At 39.2% G+C, this 16,827-nt stretch overlaps 1 protein-coding gene across 1 annotated transcript; it reads left to right on the forward strand.

The window, feature by feature from the left end:
- The first annotated feature begins 7,329 nt into the window (after positions 1-7,329).
- LOC103182065 (homeobox protein MSH-C-like) lies at positions 7,330-10,417 on the forward strand. Its single transcript, XM_042336933.1, has 2 exons — positions 7,330-7,870; positions 9,491-10,417. The coding sequence occupies exons 1-2, from the start codon at positions 7,450-7,452 to the stop codon at positions 9,904-9,906; spliced, it is 837 nt and encodes a 278-aa protein (XP_042192867.1). The 5' UTR covers positions 7,330-7,449; the 3' UTR covers positions 9,907-10,417.
- Positions 10,418-16,827: the final 6,410 nt, after the last annotated feature.

Consider the following 16,827-nt stretch of genomic DNA (forward strand, 5'->3'; position numbering starts at 1 on the left):
TGCATTTCTGGACAGCAAACTTTAGGTTTGGTTTGCAATTGGCCAGATATAAATGCAGTCTGCCCGAGAATGAACAGTGAAAGGTTCCAATCGGATACATGTGTCTCTAAAGTAAGCCTGAGTGGAGCCCATCTGTGCATTCAAATGTGGTTTGTTGCTGAATCAACGTTTACCAAAAAAACACTATCTTGGGAAAGGATACAATAGAAGACAAATTAAAACTTTAGTCAAATTTCCTTACTCTGCACACCTCTGTTTACCTAACAGTAAGTCGGAACCTTTTTTTTATAGTCATTGGCAGATCACTTTCCTGCGGTAATAATCCCTCTCCTCAAAAACAATTTGGTCACTCACTCTGTGAGTGTTTGTGGGACACTGTTGTGCACAATTAACTGTTGCGTTTCGCCCACAAACTACAGTCAATCTACATTACAATATATTCCATGAAGCGTTTTGGGACATCTCAATAATGTGATAAGGTGCTCTATCGAATGCAAGGGTTATTATTTATTAAGTTAAAATTAAATTACTTACTAATACTTCAATATCTTTGAGTCGACCATATCCGAGATAGATCAGAGACAAAACATCAACAAAGAAACTGCTTGACTTGACAGCTCATTCCTGGGATATGTGTGTGTGTTGTGTGTATGTGTGTGTGTGTGTGCGCGTGCGAGAGTGGGGATGGGGGGGTGGGGGAGAGTCAATTTCCTCATTATCAGAACAATTGGCATAAATTCAAATGCCCTTCAAAACTGCCCTTACACCGAAACATAATAATAATCCTTGCATTTGATATAGCGCCTTATCATGTCTTCGAGATGTCTCAACGCGCTTCACAGAATATACTGTAAAGTGAATTTACTGTATATTTTGTGGGCGAATTATTGGGATAATTCGCAAAAGGCTTCAGATGAACTTTCCTTTCACTTTCATGGGGTTAAATGGGTGTGACCTTTAAAGCAACATTAAAGCGCCCATCACTTCCCGGGTGAGGCAGGGATCAGAGTGATGATGGTTTAATGGGGAAATGTGAACGCCTGAATGGAGCATCGTAAAGTTGAATAACCTACAGAGCCGTTCTTATGAACGGCGCCTCGCATGTTACTGCTGCTGGGAGGTTGCAGTAAAACGCCTGAACCAGCCCAGTGCCATTTCAAATCAAGAGATCTCAAAACAGCCCAGTGATTTAGGGGGAAAAAAAAGAATCCACATAACCACACACCGCACAAAATTCAAGTGCGCCTTTTCCATTCCTTCTCGGGTAAGGTTTGCAGACTGGTAAAGCATCCAAAAGCCTCATTCCCACGGACAAGAGTTTGTCTCACCTTTGTTGGAGCTTCAAGGTGTTGGAAAACAGATTCCATGTGCAAGCTATTTGCAATGAACTTAAATTATGTGGATGGGGGAAAACTGTTCAGAACGCATGATAATCTTATCGAACTCAAATTGCATTAAGAATTAATGTCTAATTTTTTTTTAAAAAATGCAAATTGGTCCAGATATAGTTTAATGTCAGCGAAAGTCGTTTTCTGCCCGACAAGGGGATTACACACATCTGCTGATTGTATAAACGCCGTGAAAATACAAAGGTAAAGGAGCAGGAATTATCTATGTCGCTTTAAATACTAGTCGTGTGTTTACACTGTTCCAACGAACTGTGCAGTTGGAAGGGTTTCATGGGGAAGTTTTGATGAGCGCACTAATGCTGGCCTTAAACTGTATGTATTTTTATGTTTGTTTTTTCTAGACAGCAGAACGACCTTGGAAGAGCTGTTCGGATTTCACCTTTTCTTTTTAAAGGGTCGTTTTTATACAGTAGAAAATAAGACGCAAATTTAGCTTTGGGCATGCATTAAAATCTCTTCTGGCATGCATATGTTAACAATATAATTACTCACTGTCTGGTTCCACTTAAAATTAACAGTAAGTGAAAGACCAAAAATTAGGCTGAGCTGAATTAATTACTAACAACATATGTCAAGCGACAAAGAGATCTAACATTCTCTCACCCCCTCCCCTCCCCCCCGTTCCTTCCCTCCATCCCGCCCTTTTGACGCTTGTTCCAGACACTTTTTTGTAAGGTTATCTGTAACGTTTTGAACAATCGCTAAAAGTTACGAAACGGCAAACATAGAAGGAAGGAAGGCCCTTTGGCTAATCATGTACACATTGCACAGATCACATTTGTCCATGAAAGTCCTATAAAAGTTACCCCAATGACTCTATTTAGTTACAGGGGGCGGCTTGCTTCACCACAAAAGGCGTAGCATGAGTTTTATATGAAATGCGATTGTAAACATTTACATTCCTATACAAATATTTACCTTACTTCAAGGCTGCTGTATTGCGAAAGTCCCTTATAAAACATGTTTCTAATAAAAAAAATGTTCCTTTAACTGTATGCAGTCGCATAATGCTTCGAAACTCCGTAATTGGTGATTTGAACCATCCATCTATTGATAGATTTTCCGATGGAATGTGCTTTTAAAAATCTAACTTTATATTATATGTAGACTCCACCTATTCACCATCACCATCACCATCACCTCCCTTAAACAAAAGTGATGCATTCCAGGAAAATGTGGAACTACGTTTTGGAGATGTGTAATGTGCAAAGGTAGACTCCAGGCGTTTCATCATCTCTGTTTGCTGCAAGATCCCATGATTTAAGACCGATATCAAGTATTGATATATTGCATTGTGTTAACGCCGATGAGTTGCTTTCTATTTGGGCTTTTGGGTAGAAGCTTATTATTTGAAAAGATCAGAGGGTTCCGGAACACGCAGACATGTGTCTGGGATTGCCTCTTGCCTACACAAGCACTAATCTTACACGCTTCCCTCCGAATTTCTTCAGTGAAATGATTTCTGAGGCGGAATATCTGAGCAATTCGTTTCCTCGACAGTCGCAAAATAAGGGCGGCCGAAATGTACGCAAAATGTTTGTTTGTTTGTTTGTTTGTTTGTTTGTCTTGACAACGCAACTGATCCCAGTCAGGCACAAACAAGCCAAAAACGGCTGCAACAAGTTAATTTTAAGTTAACTTTTCCATGACCTCAGGCGAAAACTGCCTTATAGCGACCCATTAAACATGTCGGTTTACTGTATTGGCTATAATTCCATCTTCTGGATCAAAATCAAAGTGTAGAAATGTTACAAGACGTAGAATCGGACATTAATTTACCGATTGTATCATTAAAAGCCTAATAATACACGAATTTCCATACATACAGTGCTTCACTTTTCTTTAACATGACAAATCCTTCGAAATAAATAAATGTGTTTTAATATACAACTTAAGTAAATCGTTTTCTCGCAGGAGACAGTTGTCTTAAGGTGTTTTGAAATATGGCAATAGATTTGAAGTCTAAATTAATACAAATGAGTATTTAACACATTAGTTAAATAAGCCATTAGTTAACTCACCGAATTCATAAGAGTACTGAATATCTTTATATCCATATAAGGACTAGGGGTCATGTTAATTCTGTACATATAATGGGGTGTTGAAATTGACAGTGCCCTGCCACACTATATATCTATAAATCATATATTTTACGAGTTCAATTAATTTCAATGCACTCAATTTCCTCCTTTGACGAAAACTGCAAGTTTCAGTCGACTCTTAATAACGAATCAAAGGGCTGTGAAGCGATTCACTGGGAAACCGAAATCCATATTCCAACGAGATGTGTTTTAAAAAAATATATAATTTAGCGTAAATTCGATGCAAAACTTTTTTTTGAATAGATATGGATCCTCGACAAGCAACGCAAACGTTTAAAGACCATGACTTTATTTAATGTAGGAACCCATCATTTCAAAATCAATATAGATTAAATAAAATGTTCATCGGCCCTTGACGTTTTAACACTCTTTATTAATATTATTTGCCTCTTGCAAAATGCTCAATAACCCTAAACGGTGCGTCCGTTGTCATTAAGTCCCAAACACAGTGATTGTTAGTTAATACACAATAGTGGGTAACGGAAAATCCTTCGAGCAATCCATGGAAATCCATAGACATGTAACATCCCTGGAGGCATTCTTGTGATGCTCTGATCCCGATCAAAGTAAACCAGATCGCGGGACAACTGTTGAAACAAATATCACAATACTAAACGAAGAGGAACCGTCTTGATTTGCCAAAGGAGATTGTGACAGTGCATTCGTAACGATCGAAAAAAATATGTAAGCACAATTTTCCTATCTAACCCCTCGGACACATTAACATATGGCAAATTTACATCCCGCAATAGGATAGTCAGTGTTGGTGTATCACAACACAGTCCATCTCTCCAGTACACAGCGAGGACAAAACCAACTCGAAGGGATGTCAGCCATGTATGTATATTTGCAGGCTGGTGAAATTGGGAGTTTTTTGGGGGCGCATTTTACAGTATCTGAATTGTCCTGGTGTCTGTGTGGAGTAGATGAAGTGCAGTCGGTCTTCGTTACATCTCCAATCCACCTTGAATAGATTAGCGTTTGAGAAAGAAGGGGGCACCAGCACAGCACCAGCACAGCACAGCCACTTTCATCTTTATGTTTAATTTAAGTCGATCATCATCGATTCAAAAGTGTTCGGCTCCCACTTCCAAGCAGGAACCGGCCCTGTTAAGATCCGAACTGAACGGAACATTTTTCTCTCTCTCATTTTATGAGTGTGAAGTTTCTCCCTTTCGTGCGTTCGCTTCGCAGGTTTCATTCTCGATGTTAGAATTCAGCACGAATATTGCAAAGGTACTACAAATCACACGCGAAGCGACAGACGTCTGACTTGTTTGTTCGGTGGTAAACAAAAAGTTGGTTTGTAAACAAAGACAGTCTCCAATAAAGAAAAGCGTCATTCTGATCTCTCCCAACACACCACCGATTTTTGAAGCAACATCCTTCTGACAAGACATATATATATAATAGATGTGTGTATATATATAGATACATTAGTGGGTAACACACAGCTCAGATAAACCTATTCTTACTTATTTAGTCAATACCGACACAGCCAGTAACCCTTTTTTCTTAACAGAGCTGTTTGCAAGCAATGTTAGATCTTCTCTCAGTCCCTTCCAAACCTCCTTGTCCGTTGCAAACTATTAAAACTGCAACATTATTGAAGTCAACTCACATCATTATTGGTCAAATTGCAATACTTTTTTACACACACACACACACACATACCGGTATATGTAGAAGAACGCTTCCTGACTCAAAGCAGGAGCAGATGTACATTATATAGAGGGAATGTGTTTCTTGAGGTGATATTTATATATATATATACACTGTATATATCAGAAAGATGTGGCTTCCAGTCGCTCAGACGCCGATGAGGGAAGTCTTTGTCCCGTTTGATGTTCTCCTGGCGCTGGAGAGCTTTCCTTGTAAAGGCAAACTGTCGCCTTAGCGTTTCGATGCTCCGAAATAAATGTCAGATTGTGGCTCAAACAATGTCACCAGAAGCCATTGTCGAACTGTGTTTCAAGTTTCCAGTTAACTTCAAGAGCAGGAGTTCGATGAAAGCAATGTGACACGGGAGCGAGGTCAAAGCAGTAAATGTTTTACTTCATATTGTAAATTTTATACAATTGCAACGGTTTTTCCAAAGCAAACGCGAGTTGGTAAATCTTTTCATAAAACTGTATTGTAAAATGCTCGGTTGGGAAGGCGGAGAGGAGCGCTGGATTCGGTTTAAGCTTTTGTATTTCTTGTCGATGATATAAACAAGGAACAGCTGAGAAACCGCGTGGATTAGTTGAGTTTTTTTCTCCCCCAAAAACTCAATAATATTTTTGGCTTCCGGAATGATGCGAATCCTAAACTTCAGCTGTTTTAATAAGCGATTTAAACCGCGGTTCTGTCACTTCAAATGTATCAGGTTTTGTTTATTATATATATATATATTTCCAAGCATATATATATATATATTGTTGATAACCTTTATATTGTGATTTTTTTAACCTTGGGAAGTTAGAAGGTTAGACAGAATAACATCATGTTGTTGTGTACAGTAACAATTTAATCTAACGGCAAAGCAGAGAAGAAAACTCGGTTTAAAGCGGGTGAAATAGACCTACAATTTGTAACCCGACTTTAATGATGTCAACAACATCATAATTTATGGTGTATCCTCTGAGTTTTATTTTAATTAATACGAAACGGTTAGGTCCCCTACATCCTTATACTTTGATCTCGAGCTTGGGCAATCTCTATATTGCTATCGAGAACAATATAGATATCAATCTATATAAATAAATTAGATTTAAACAGCGTCTTTTTTAAAACAAATTGAGAGAGAGAGAGAGAGAGGTGAAAAACGTTTGGCAATTTGACATAGCCCTTTTTTTGGAAAAAAAAGAGTGCCCGGAGTTCATCAAACAGCCGAGATGAGCGTTTATCTAGAATCGGGCATTTGTATTAAACGCAGATAAAGGTCGGCAAATGTTCTACGCAATATATTGTATCTATTTCAATCGCCGTTTAAGATATCGTGAGTTGTGAAAATGTTTGTGGAGATGCATAAGAGCGGCACTGGGTGAGACTGTTGCGAATAGGACGTGCACCAGACTTAAATCGTTTGAAGACAATTGGTTAAGTTGAGTTAACTGTTGCTCGTTCTCCCTGAGGTAGCGTCTCGGTTTGATCCCACCGAAGCTGGCGCCTTCCAAAACATAACTTGTCTGCCTATTAAATGCCTTGACTTATCTTGAAGAATTGCCCTTTCCTTTTAACTTGAGCTGAGTTTCGGAACGGTGGGGGTGGGTGAGTGGGGAGGGAGGTGGAGGGGGTGGCGGGGGGAGAGTTGGTGAGAGACTGAGTGAAAGAGAGAGGGGTGAGAACGAGAGAGAAAGGGAAAACAGGGGGAACAGACGCATCACTAGTAAAAAAAAAGATGATCAGAAGTGAAAATATGCAGAAAATGCATCCTGGATTTTTTCATATTTAAGAGAACATTTTATTTAAATACCAAAAGGGGCTGATTTTTTTTTCCCCCCGCTTCCAAGGCATGGTTTCAATAAGTCACCAGTAATGAGAAAGGGATCTTTCTAAAGGCTGCCCTACTGCTTAATTGCGTTGAAATTGCTCTTGTGGCTCTGTGTTCCTATGAGATTATAGCCCTTGAGCTATCAATAAACCTGCCCAGCAAGAGATCTATGATTAACTACTCATTTCTTTCAAAATGATTGTTGTTGCCTTTTTAGAACCGGGGAAGCCAATGGGGGCAGTATTCCCGTCGTCAGGACCCGGACAGGACCAGCCCATTGGAGGGCGGCGAGATGACAGCAAAGTTCCAAGAACTTTATAGCCCGAGTCATTCGTCTGGAAGCCGGGAATCGCAGGCAGCAACTTTTGAGGGGCAGAGTTGAGCGTAGGGTGAGAATAGTTCCATTTCTCCTCCATGTCAAAAGCCAGGACGGAGGGCTCCAAACGCGATCTGTAAAAGGTGTATGGCCCCGTGCTGTCTGACCATGAATACCGTGCAAAGGTCTCTCAACCAGGGGATGAAAGAGCAAGAGAAGGACTCGGGGAGTACAGGGAAGGGACGAGACTGCAGCGAAAGTTCGACCACGGACTCCAAGGGATCTAAGAACCAAGTTTCCAATCTTTCTTTCAGCGTGGAGTCCCTCATAGCTGGAGACAGAAAAACTTTCAGGACGCAACCCTCTTCCTCGGAGCCCGGCCTGGCCGCGGTTAACCCTTTGGTTGCCAAGGACCAGCCTTCGGCAAGGACTCTGTATCCTGGCAAAAGTTACCCCGTGGAGGATTTTCAAAACTTTCCCGAAAACCCGTCCTCTCACGAGTCGGAAACGCTCAGCGACAAGGAGCAATCTGCCTGGATTCAAAACGGTTCCTATTCACCCCCACCCAGTAAGTACAGCCCCGTCTGCAAACCATCTCTCCTAATGCGATTGATGACCTTTGGCAAATGTCTTCATCCGGCGCTGGTTAGTTGAAGACAAAACGCTCCATTAAACTTACATAATTCTGGGGGGGGGGGGGGGGGGGGGGGAGGCGGGGTGTAGTCTTTTGTTTTACTTTATTTCGGGGCTTTTAAAAAATGCGGTGAATTGTCAATGTTTCCATCCGTTGAGGAAAATAATGAAATGCCACAGAATTTCATGCAATACGGCTCTACGCTTCCTCGAAGCGCAAATGAGTCTCAGAGCGGGCGGTCGGATAGACGAGTGCCACCTGGGAACGGGCGCCCTTTGCCTGAGACTCGGAGGGAAAGGGATCCCGATAGCCTTAGCCTTGTACGTGAGGACCGGCGGTGTCGGGGCAGCGCCGAGTGAACCGGAGATAAATTGGAACTTGATTTACCTTAGAAGAAGAAACGAAAAAAAAACCACGCGATGTACCAGGAAGTGACTGGGTGTCAACAAGTGGGTGTCGCTCTCCCTCTAATACCTGTAGAAGCTGCTGATACTCTGCTCACCTTCACTGGGACCTGATTGAGAGGAGATTAATTCAATTCGCCTCCCAAACTCCAGCGCGGCTAACCGGGTCTCCGCCTAATTTAGGACAGGTTTTTGGTTGTGTTACATGGCATTAAAATCTATATATTTCCGGAGGGCAATTTGAAATGTTCCAGAAGTTTTAAAAAAAATCTCCCCCCCCCCCCTATATGTACCACACTTTGTAGAGAGACACGGCTGAATTCACTCAGATTGCTACAGTATCAGGCACTCGACCCAGAAACATTACATCTATGAGGTTTTTCTCTACATAAACGAAATAAGGCGCTCGAAATTCGCAGTATAAGACAAGTCCGTCTGTCTTTACGCCAATCATTAATCCATAGGCGTTTCGTTATCTGTTACTGGATATATATGAATATATATATATATGAAACTGATCATATATATGAAACTGTGAAACTATGTTCAGATAAACGGTGTGTGCAGTTGGTAGTAATGTGTCCACTCTCATGACTTTACTCCAATTCAGGAGGATAGGCCAACATTAGCCCTTAACCCAAATCGTTGTAAATAGACATAAACTGCACATGTTTACTCTTTCTGAAAAAATCAGAAAGTGGATTCGTGAAGCATATATGTCACGAGAGTTTGTGTTATATGTGGAGATTTATGAATCTATTCAGCTTTCATTGTCAAAATCCGCCCGAGCCTTATTTTAAGGCATTGAATCGATTTTAGCGTTATTTTTTATATGCGTTCATAACATTTCTGCCCTTTTAATTTTTCCTCTCTCCACGTACACACACACACACACACACACGTTACCAATTTCATCCCATAAAACAAGCTTTAAATTTAAAGTATGCGGCTATTAAAAAGTGTCAAAGTGTATAAACTGAACACATAAGAAAGAAAACCCTCAGCTGATAAATGTTCTCTTTCAGCCTTTTAACATTTATATTCTCGTAAAAAAAAATTCCCTTTTTTGTGTAATGTGTATATATATTTATTTTAAAAAAAATTCGGGATTATATTGTAAAACATTTTCTCCTTATTTTCCCCATCATAGGACACCCCAGTCCATCTCCGTGCACTCTGAGGAAACATAAAAACAACAGGAAACCCAGAACGCCCTTCACAACTTCTCAGCTCCTGGCGTTGGAGCGCAAGTTCCGACAGAAACAGTACCTGTCCATCGCCGAGAGAGCAGAATTTTCGAGCTCCCTCAACCTGACCGAGACCCAAGTCAAGATCTGGTTCCAAAACCGAAGAGCAAAGGCAAAGAGACTACAGGAAGCCGAGTTGGAAAAACTCAAACTGGCCGCTAAACCCTTATTGCCCTCCTTTGGGCTGCCATTTCCCCTAGGGACCCATCTTACATCTCCATCTTTATATGGACCATCCAACGCCTTCCAGCGCCCCAGTCTTCCCGTCCCAGGACTTTTCACAACCCCGGTCACATATGGAATGTATTATTTATCGTAAATTGCAAGAATTCTTGTAACTACTCTCCCGATTTAAGAAAGACAGGATTCCCCTTTTCACTGATGTGAAATCAACTGTAGCCAAGTTTCCAGGGCACAACGTGCTTTGGCTAAAAAAAAATAATTTTTCTAAATAATTCCAATCGCTCTGGAGTCCATGATCGCTTATTAGATTATTTGGGAACCATAGGGATTTTTTTTTCGGGCACAAATTTCAATTCAAAAACCCTGTACGCGGCGTCCTTTACTATAAAGACGATGTTTTCTAAATAATCGATGCCATTCAAACCAAATACTTTTTTTTTAAAAAAAATGTTAAGAGAAAACGAAGGCGATGTAATAAAAATGTCCTATTTAGGTTTGTGAGCCCGGACTTCATTGATAAAGCTGAACACAGAAGCGTTGAGGGTGAAGCGACAATAGTTGCAAGAGTCTCTTGTCTGCTGTCAACTCTGTTGGATAGATTGGGGGGGGGGCATGAAAAATGCCTGGCTTTTATTTTTTACAAAAAAAACACATCTTTTAAAGTAGTTCTCGCTCAAATTTTGTTTTTGTTTTGCGCAACAGTTAGGTTTGAAATGTACACAGTTGATTGACCCTACCTATTGATTTCCATCCCCATGTATGCCTCACTCACTTCACTTCTACCGGATTTGTCACGAGCACCCAGAACAGAGCAGATAAGGAGTATCTGGTTAATTTCGCAACCTTGACAGTGGGACTCAAATCAACAAAAAAATAGATGAGAAAGAAATGGCATTTTCTCGAGTGCCGAGAGCCCAGCTGTTGAGGAAAGGGGGGGTGCTGCCTGTTTTAAAAGGAGTTAGTTCTTCCTACATGGCACTATATCGTTTTATGAAATTGTCACTTATAAAAGCAACCCCTTTGAGAGGGACGTTGCGCCTTATACTTTTACGGTGATTTTAGTCTATTATGATCGTTTGCTTACGAACAAAATCTATTCCTCTATAATAATAATAATAATAATAATAAAGACTCTTTAGTGACTACGCGCTGTAAATATAGTGAGTTCTCCATAGGGCTACTACGGCTGTTTTTGTGTTTGTTTTTTGCAAAATCTGTTGGCACTCTGCGACATTTTACAAATCAGATGAGAAAAACTCTTGAGAAATTGTTTACCGATATTTAAATATATATTTTAAGTGCATTTAAAAGTACGTGTTTTTTTTAAAAACTGTTTACATTTTCTTAAATAGTGTACAGGTTGTCACGTGTACAGAAGGTACAGATAAGTAAAAAAAAACAAAAGTGTAAGAATAATGAGAATCCCATTTGTTTTTGTACATTGATCACTCAATAAACTTGTGTAAGTAACTTTTTTTTGATAAAATAGTTACGACTTTCCAAGTATTATTATTGCGCATGCTTTGCCAACACAACCCACCCCGAGCCTTTGCGAAGATATCACACTAAAGTTTGCTTTAACGCTGGGAGGGAATCGGCGTGTTTTTTTTAAAAAAGAAAGTAAAAGCAGAATGAGATTGGTTTTAGATATGTGTTTAGGATTTCACTGGCGCGGTTGGAAGACAGGTTCTTGGAAGACAGCGCAGGGAGATGTCACGACAAGTCACAAGGCGTTGACAACCCGTGATTTATGAGCAAACGGTAAGGATAATAACTCTGTACGTCTCGGTTCTTTAATCGACTGAAATACTCCAACTGATTGCGTGGCCAAATACCAGTCTTTAACACTCCGCCCGATGCAACTATCCATTTTAGTCTATGTTTTGAGTGGCGTTACAATTACTCGTTTTGACTTTGGAGATGAGGAAATAGTGTTTTTTTAAGGCGGTTTTCTTGAGGTGGGGAGAGGGCTTTTTTTTTTAAAAAAATGTATTATTCTGCGTTACTATTGTGCAGCGGTGGAGTGGAGTTGCGGTCCATCTCGCGTTAATATGGCACAGACACGATGGGTCGAATGGCCCCCTTCAGTCTTGAAGGATATTACTGCAGTCGTGACTGGGGTTTTCACAAACTAAAACTAGTAAAACTCCCGTTTCAAATTAACCCGTTTTGAAACGATTTATTGTAATCTTGTAGTTTCATCCGATTTCCATATTAACAGCGGCACAGCGAGTGAGTAAACTCCTGACGCACTCACTTAAGTGATACATTCAGAAAATAAACTACATGTTGCACTACCGGCCAAATATTCCTGGGGAAAAGCAACTTTTTTTTTAAAAAAAGAAGCGTTATCTAACTGAATACTGCGACTGTATTGGGAGTTTATCATTGCCTTCGGCCACCGTCAGAGCGTTATTCTGCACATTTATTTCTTAAAGAACAATTATGCGCATCGAATTTGTGTCTGTGGAGAATGTGTGTCTCAATACAATAGTCTGATGAGAAAAGCGCTGGTTTGTTTTCCCGTTGGAGTTGGTAAAGACAAGTCAGATTTATTCAGACTGACCCACGGAAGGTGGATGGATGAAAGCCTTTTATTTAGTATAACGGTACACTCCTCTCAGCCCAAGTGGCAAACAATTAAGCACATTTAAGCAAATGTAAGATTAGAGCTAATGGATTAGAAGTGACTCGAGAAGTCATTACCTACATCAAAATGCTGTGAGAAATGTGGACCATCCTGGTCTTCAAATTGCGGATTTCACAACTTTGTAAAATAATATTTCCCTTTTTGCTGTCTCTATTGGTGTGTGTGGTGTGTGTGTGTGTGGTGGGTGGGTAAGGAAATGCCAGTTCACGATACTCTTTACCTCGAATCCCATATGACACTTTGCAAACGAATATATTGAAGCTGTTTTGTTGAGATCTGGTAAATATTGTGCGTCACACTAAAAAAAAACATTGTGCCAATACAATCTGTGACAGCAAGTAACTGGTACAGTACTCGGGGGTCTCCCAAAAGGTTGGATTGAAAACCTGGTATATTTTGTGAGAAATGTTCTCTTCGCCGACCTTCACCGCCTATAGGCATGTTGGTGGATTAAACACATCATTAGCAAAAAAAAAGGGGCGACGACAAGAGCAGTTCCGCAAAGAGCCCAGTGCGGTGTATTAATATTAACACAGGCCAATGTCACCATCTAGTGGATGTCTGGGACATTCGCTTTGAAGAGGAAAACTATTTATCCCCATTGGCAAAAGGGTGCAATAAGGTCATAGGGGTCCGATCTTTTTCTGTCGGATCTTTTAGAAACCTGTTTCGAAACCGTGGGCCCAACCGAGTCATGGCTCGGTTTTGAATCTCGTAACATTTTATTTATCCATTCCTTTCATTGTTGAAATACTAATGATAACCCTTTGCAGTTGATATCTCATAATAATCCTTGCATTTGATGAAGCGCTTTACGCAGCTTCTCGACGTCGCAAAGCGCTTCACAGAATATACTGTAAAGTGAATTGACTGTATATTTTGTGGGCAAAATGCAGCAGCCAATTGTGCACAGCAGTGTCCCACAAACAGTCCTGGATTGAGTAACCAAATTATTATTTTTATTTTTTTTGAAGAATTACACCTGGAAAGCAATCCGCCAATCAACTAACAACTGGGTTCCTACTTACTGTTAGATAAACAGAGGTGTGTGGATAAAGGAAATTTGCTTAACGTTTCATCCCACGGAGAATTAAGCCTGAATCTCCTCGCTTGCAAGTGCTCTAACCACTGCAGGACTCTGAATAAAACGGCATAAGGCTGAGAAACTGACCTGTAAAATTCCATTAACAAGCAAGAGCAACAACAATTACGCAAATTTAAATTGAAGGAAACTCAAAATTAGAGTTAAATGGGTTAGAAGTGAACCGAGATGCCATTTCCTAAAACAAAGTGGTGGACTATCCTGTTTTAGGAGACTATTCATGTAAAATGGATTGAGGTATTTAGAACAAGGGTAAATAGCTGGGAAGAGTATTAAGGTATATTGGAAAAGAGGCAATTGGATTAGAAAGATAAAGATCTGCTATGCACTAATAAAGTGGCAGAGGATTTCACAGGACAAATGGCTTATTATAGTTCTTAAGTTACTACATTAAATGGCAGGACTTAGTTACACAGTTTGCTTTGCAAAATAAGTGTAGATATCAGTAATATCATAAACCTGCAAATGACAGAAATGCTGAAAACCAAATACTGCAGTATATTATTTTAGTATCTTCTACTCAGTCCATTTCCATTGTTTCACTGCTGATTGTATGCTCCCTAAAGCATAAGGTCATTGTTTGTTGCTGGAAGGATTTTATATTCTTCAGCAAACATAGTTGAATTATGATGGAACAATAAACCAGTCTGCCAAGAGATTTTATGCTTGGGTAATGTGTTCTACAGACTGCACATAAAAATGATCAATTTGTACTTCATCCCATTTAATACGTCTGCTGTAACTTTTTTTTACTAACAAAACATTTAAATCAAGTTTTGTTTTAAAATATTGCAAACAGCAAATGAGTGTTCTGTTGAAATAATATTCAGAGCGCTGAGCAATTAAGGCATAAATAATTGGAGAATATTTCATGCATTCATCAGCATTACATTTAGAGTACTACACTAAGTATTGGGCCTGGAGTTATGTAATGGAGTAAACAGGAAGCCATTAAGTAGGTTACAATTAAATGATTATCACCAAATGCAATTCTGCACATGTTTAAAGTGAACTATAACTTATGGTTTGTTAACCATAAGAATTACAATTTTGTTTGAACAATCGTTGCATTTGATGTCTATGCTCATTTCATTTTAAGTGAAAAGCACTCCGAGACGCCATCCTGCATGAAGGATGCTATATTGTTGTTATTGTTGATATAGCACCTTTCTTTGTTGAAATGTCTCCAAGCGCTTAACAGGATTTTATTGCTAAGTGACTGCCCATTCTGTAGACGAAACGCGGCAGCCACAGCAATGTCCCCAAAACAGCCACAAAGTGAATTCCTAATTTATCTGTAAGATTGCTGGCCAAGACACTGAGCAAAACTCTTCTTTTTTTGAAAGTCACATGGGATATTTTACATTCTACTGAACAGGCACAGACAGGACCCTGGTTTAATATCTAATTTTAAGCTACCACCTTTGGCAATGCAGCACTCGCCCAGCACTGCATTGGAGTGCCAGCCTGGACTATTTTGTCACCACTGCATACACTGAACACTCATTTAAGATGTTTTGTCAATTCTCGTTCCATTTTAAGTGAAAATAAATGATAGCTTACCATCTATCTGCATGATGGGTTATCTTTCCTCCAAATTCTTCTTATGTGCTAAAGTTACTAAATCATTGGAGTCTGGGAGTAAGTTTTGGGAAGGCATTCTTAATGATAGTTCTCTCATAAAACTAAGTACTATTTTACAGTGTTGGCATCTCACTTTGTTTTCATTGATTCAGTTCACCATTGCTTGTAACTGGCAGTAAAACATTTCAGTGAAATTACATATATTAATGTTAGATAAAAGAGAATGAGAATAACGTTGTAAATTTAGTCCCTGGCTGGATTCCATTTTTATATATTGCCCCAGCTTTGCTTGCATACTTTGCAATGTCACTTGAACCTTTCAAGATAGGTTCATTACATAATCCCAGATGTCCAGGCCAATATCTATAAAATTCATATTTAAAAGTTCATTGTTCATTGTTTCTGAATTCCAAATATCCTTAAAGTATAAATTCATGTTTAATTAGCAATATTAATTGAAATATTAGCTAGTTATTTACAGATGAATCAATTGCACTTCCAATACTTTTATCACAGGGAATATCCTGTACATTCAAGTAACTTTTTCACTAATTGTCTATTCAACAATAATTTGCATTTATATAGTGTCCTTCGCATAGGATAGCGTCTTGGAGCACTGTACAGTGGAGAGGTTGGATGCCGAGCAAAGGAAAAGGTGACCATAGGGTGTGGTTCAAGAAGTAGGTCCTAATTCAACCCCCACATACAGTTTATTGTAGATGAAATTGATTTCAGAGATCTTAAAGCGTTTTATATTGAATATATATAAAAAGAAAATATAAAAATTACAATCTACCCATTTTGTATATGTTGTTTTATTTTGTATGGTAATTATATGAATTTAAAGCTGCAACAAAATCAATGGTTATCCAGTGACAACATTCTATATCCTAATCCTTATATTGCCCTCTTGCATTACTATTAAATACAAATGCAATTGTGTTAATTGCATTGCTAATTGTGTTTAATAGCAATGCAAGCGAGCAGTGTAAGGATATAGAAAATAAAGATAAGGGGTTTCATCTGCAAGATTCACCAAATAATTTGTAAATAGAGCATTCAGAATGATTTGCAGGCTGTCTGGCAGACAGCTCGCACCCCAATCTCTGATTCCTGTTTCCCACTGGAGTTCCAGAGTTGACATATACAGAATTTACAGTTTACAAATCCTTTGTCGAATCTTACAAAATTGGACCTGAATATTTCTCAGAACAGGCCATCCAGTGCAAGCTTTCCTTCAGAGAAGTCAGAGAAGTCTTTTATTTGCTTAAATTTCATCCACTTTGTGAGCTTGTGGAACATTGCCATGTGCAATTGTCTACTCGTTCACCTACAAAAACACCGTCCTGCAAAGGCAGCAGCAAATGTACATATTAGGATGATTAATATTATTATGATTAAAATGCATTGGAAATGGTAAATAATACTTAAAAGGTACAATTAAAGATTTTAATTTTTCATTGATCAGAATACAAAATAGAAACTTTTACTTTGTTACAGCTGTCTCTAGTATATACCACTAACTAAACCTCACCAGTGGTTCAAATTTATTGCTTCCCAATTACAGTAACGATTGCAACACTTGTGTGAGCAAGTATCACATCAAAATTTTAATTTATATCTAATAATATCTATGCAGTTTGAATGTACAGTTATAGATGCTAGGCATGGAATTTTATGATGGAAAATATATGCTGGACACAGAATTTTCTGGTTATGAA

Source organism: Callorhinchus milii, unplaced genomic scaffold, assembly GCF_018977255.1.
Source record: "Callorhinchus milii isolate IMCB2004 unplaced genomic scaffold, IMCB_Cmil_1.0 Scaffold7, whole genome shotgun sequence".
Lineage (NCBI taxonomy): Eukaryota > Metazoa > Chordata > Chondrichthyes > Chimaeriformes > Callorhinchidae > Callorhinchus > Callorhinchus milii.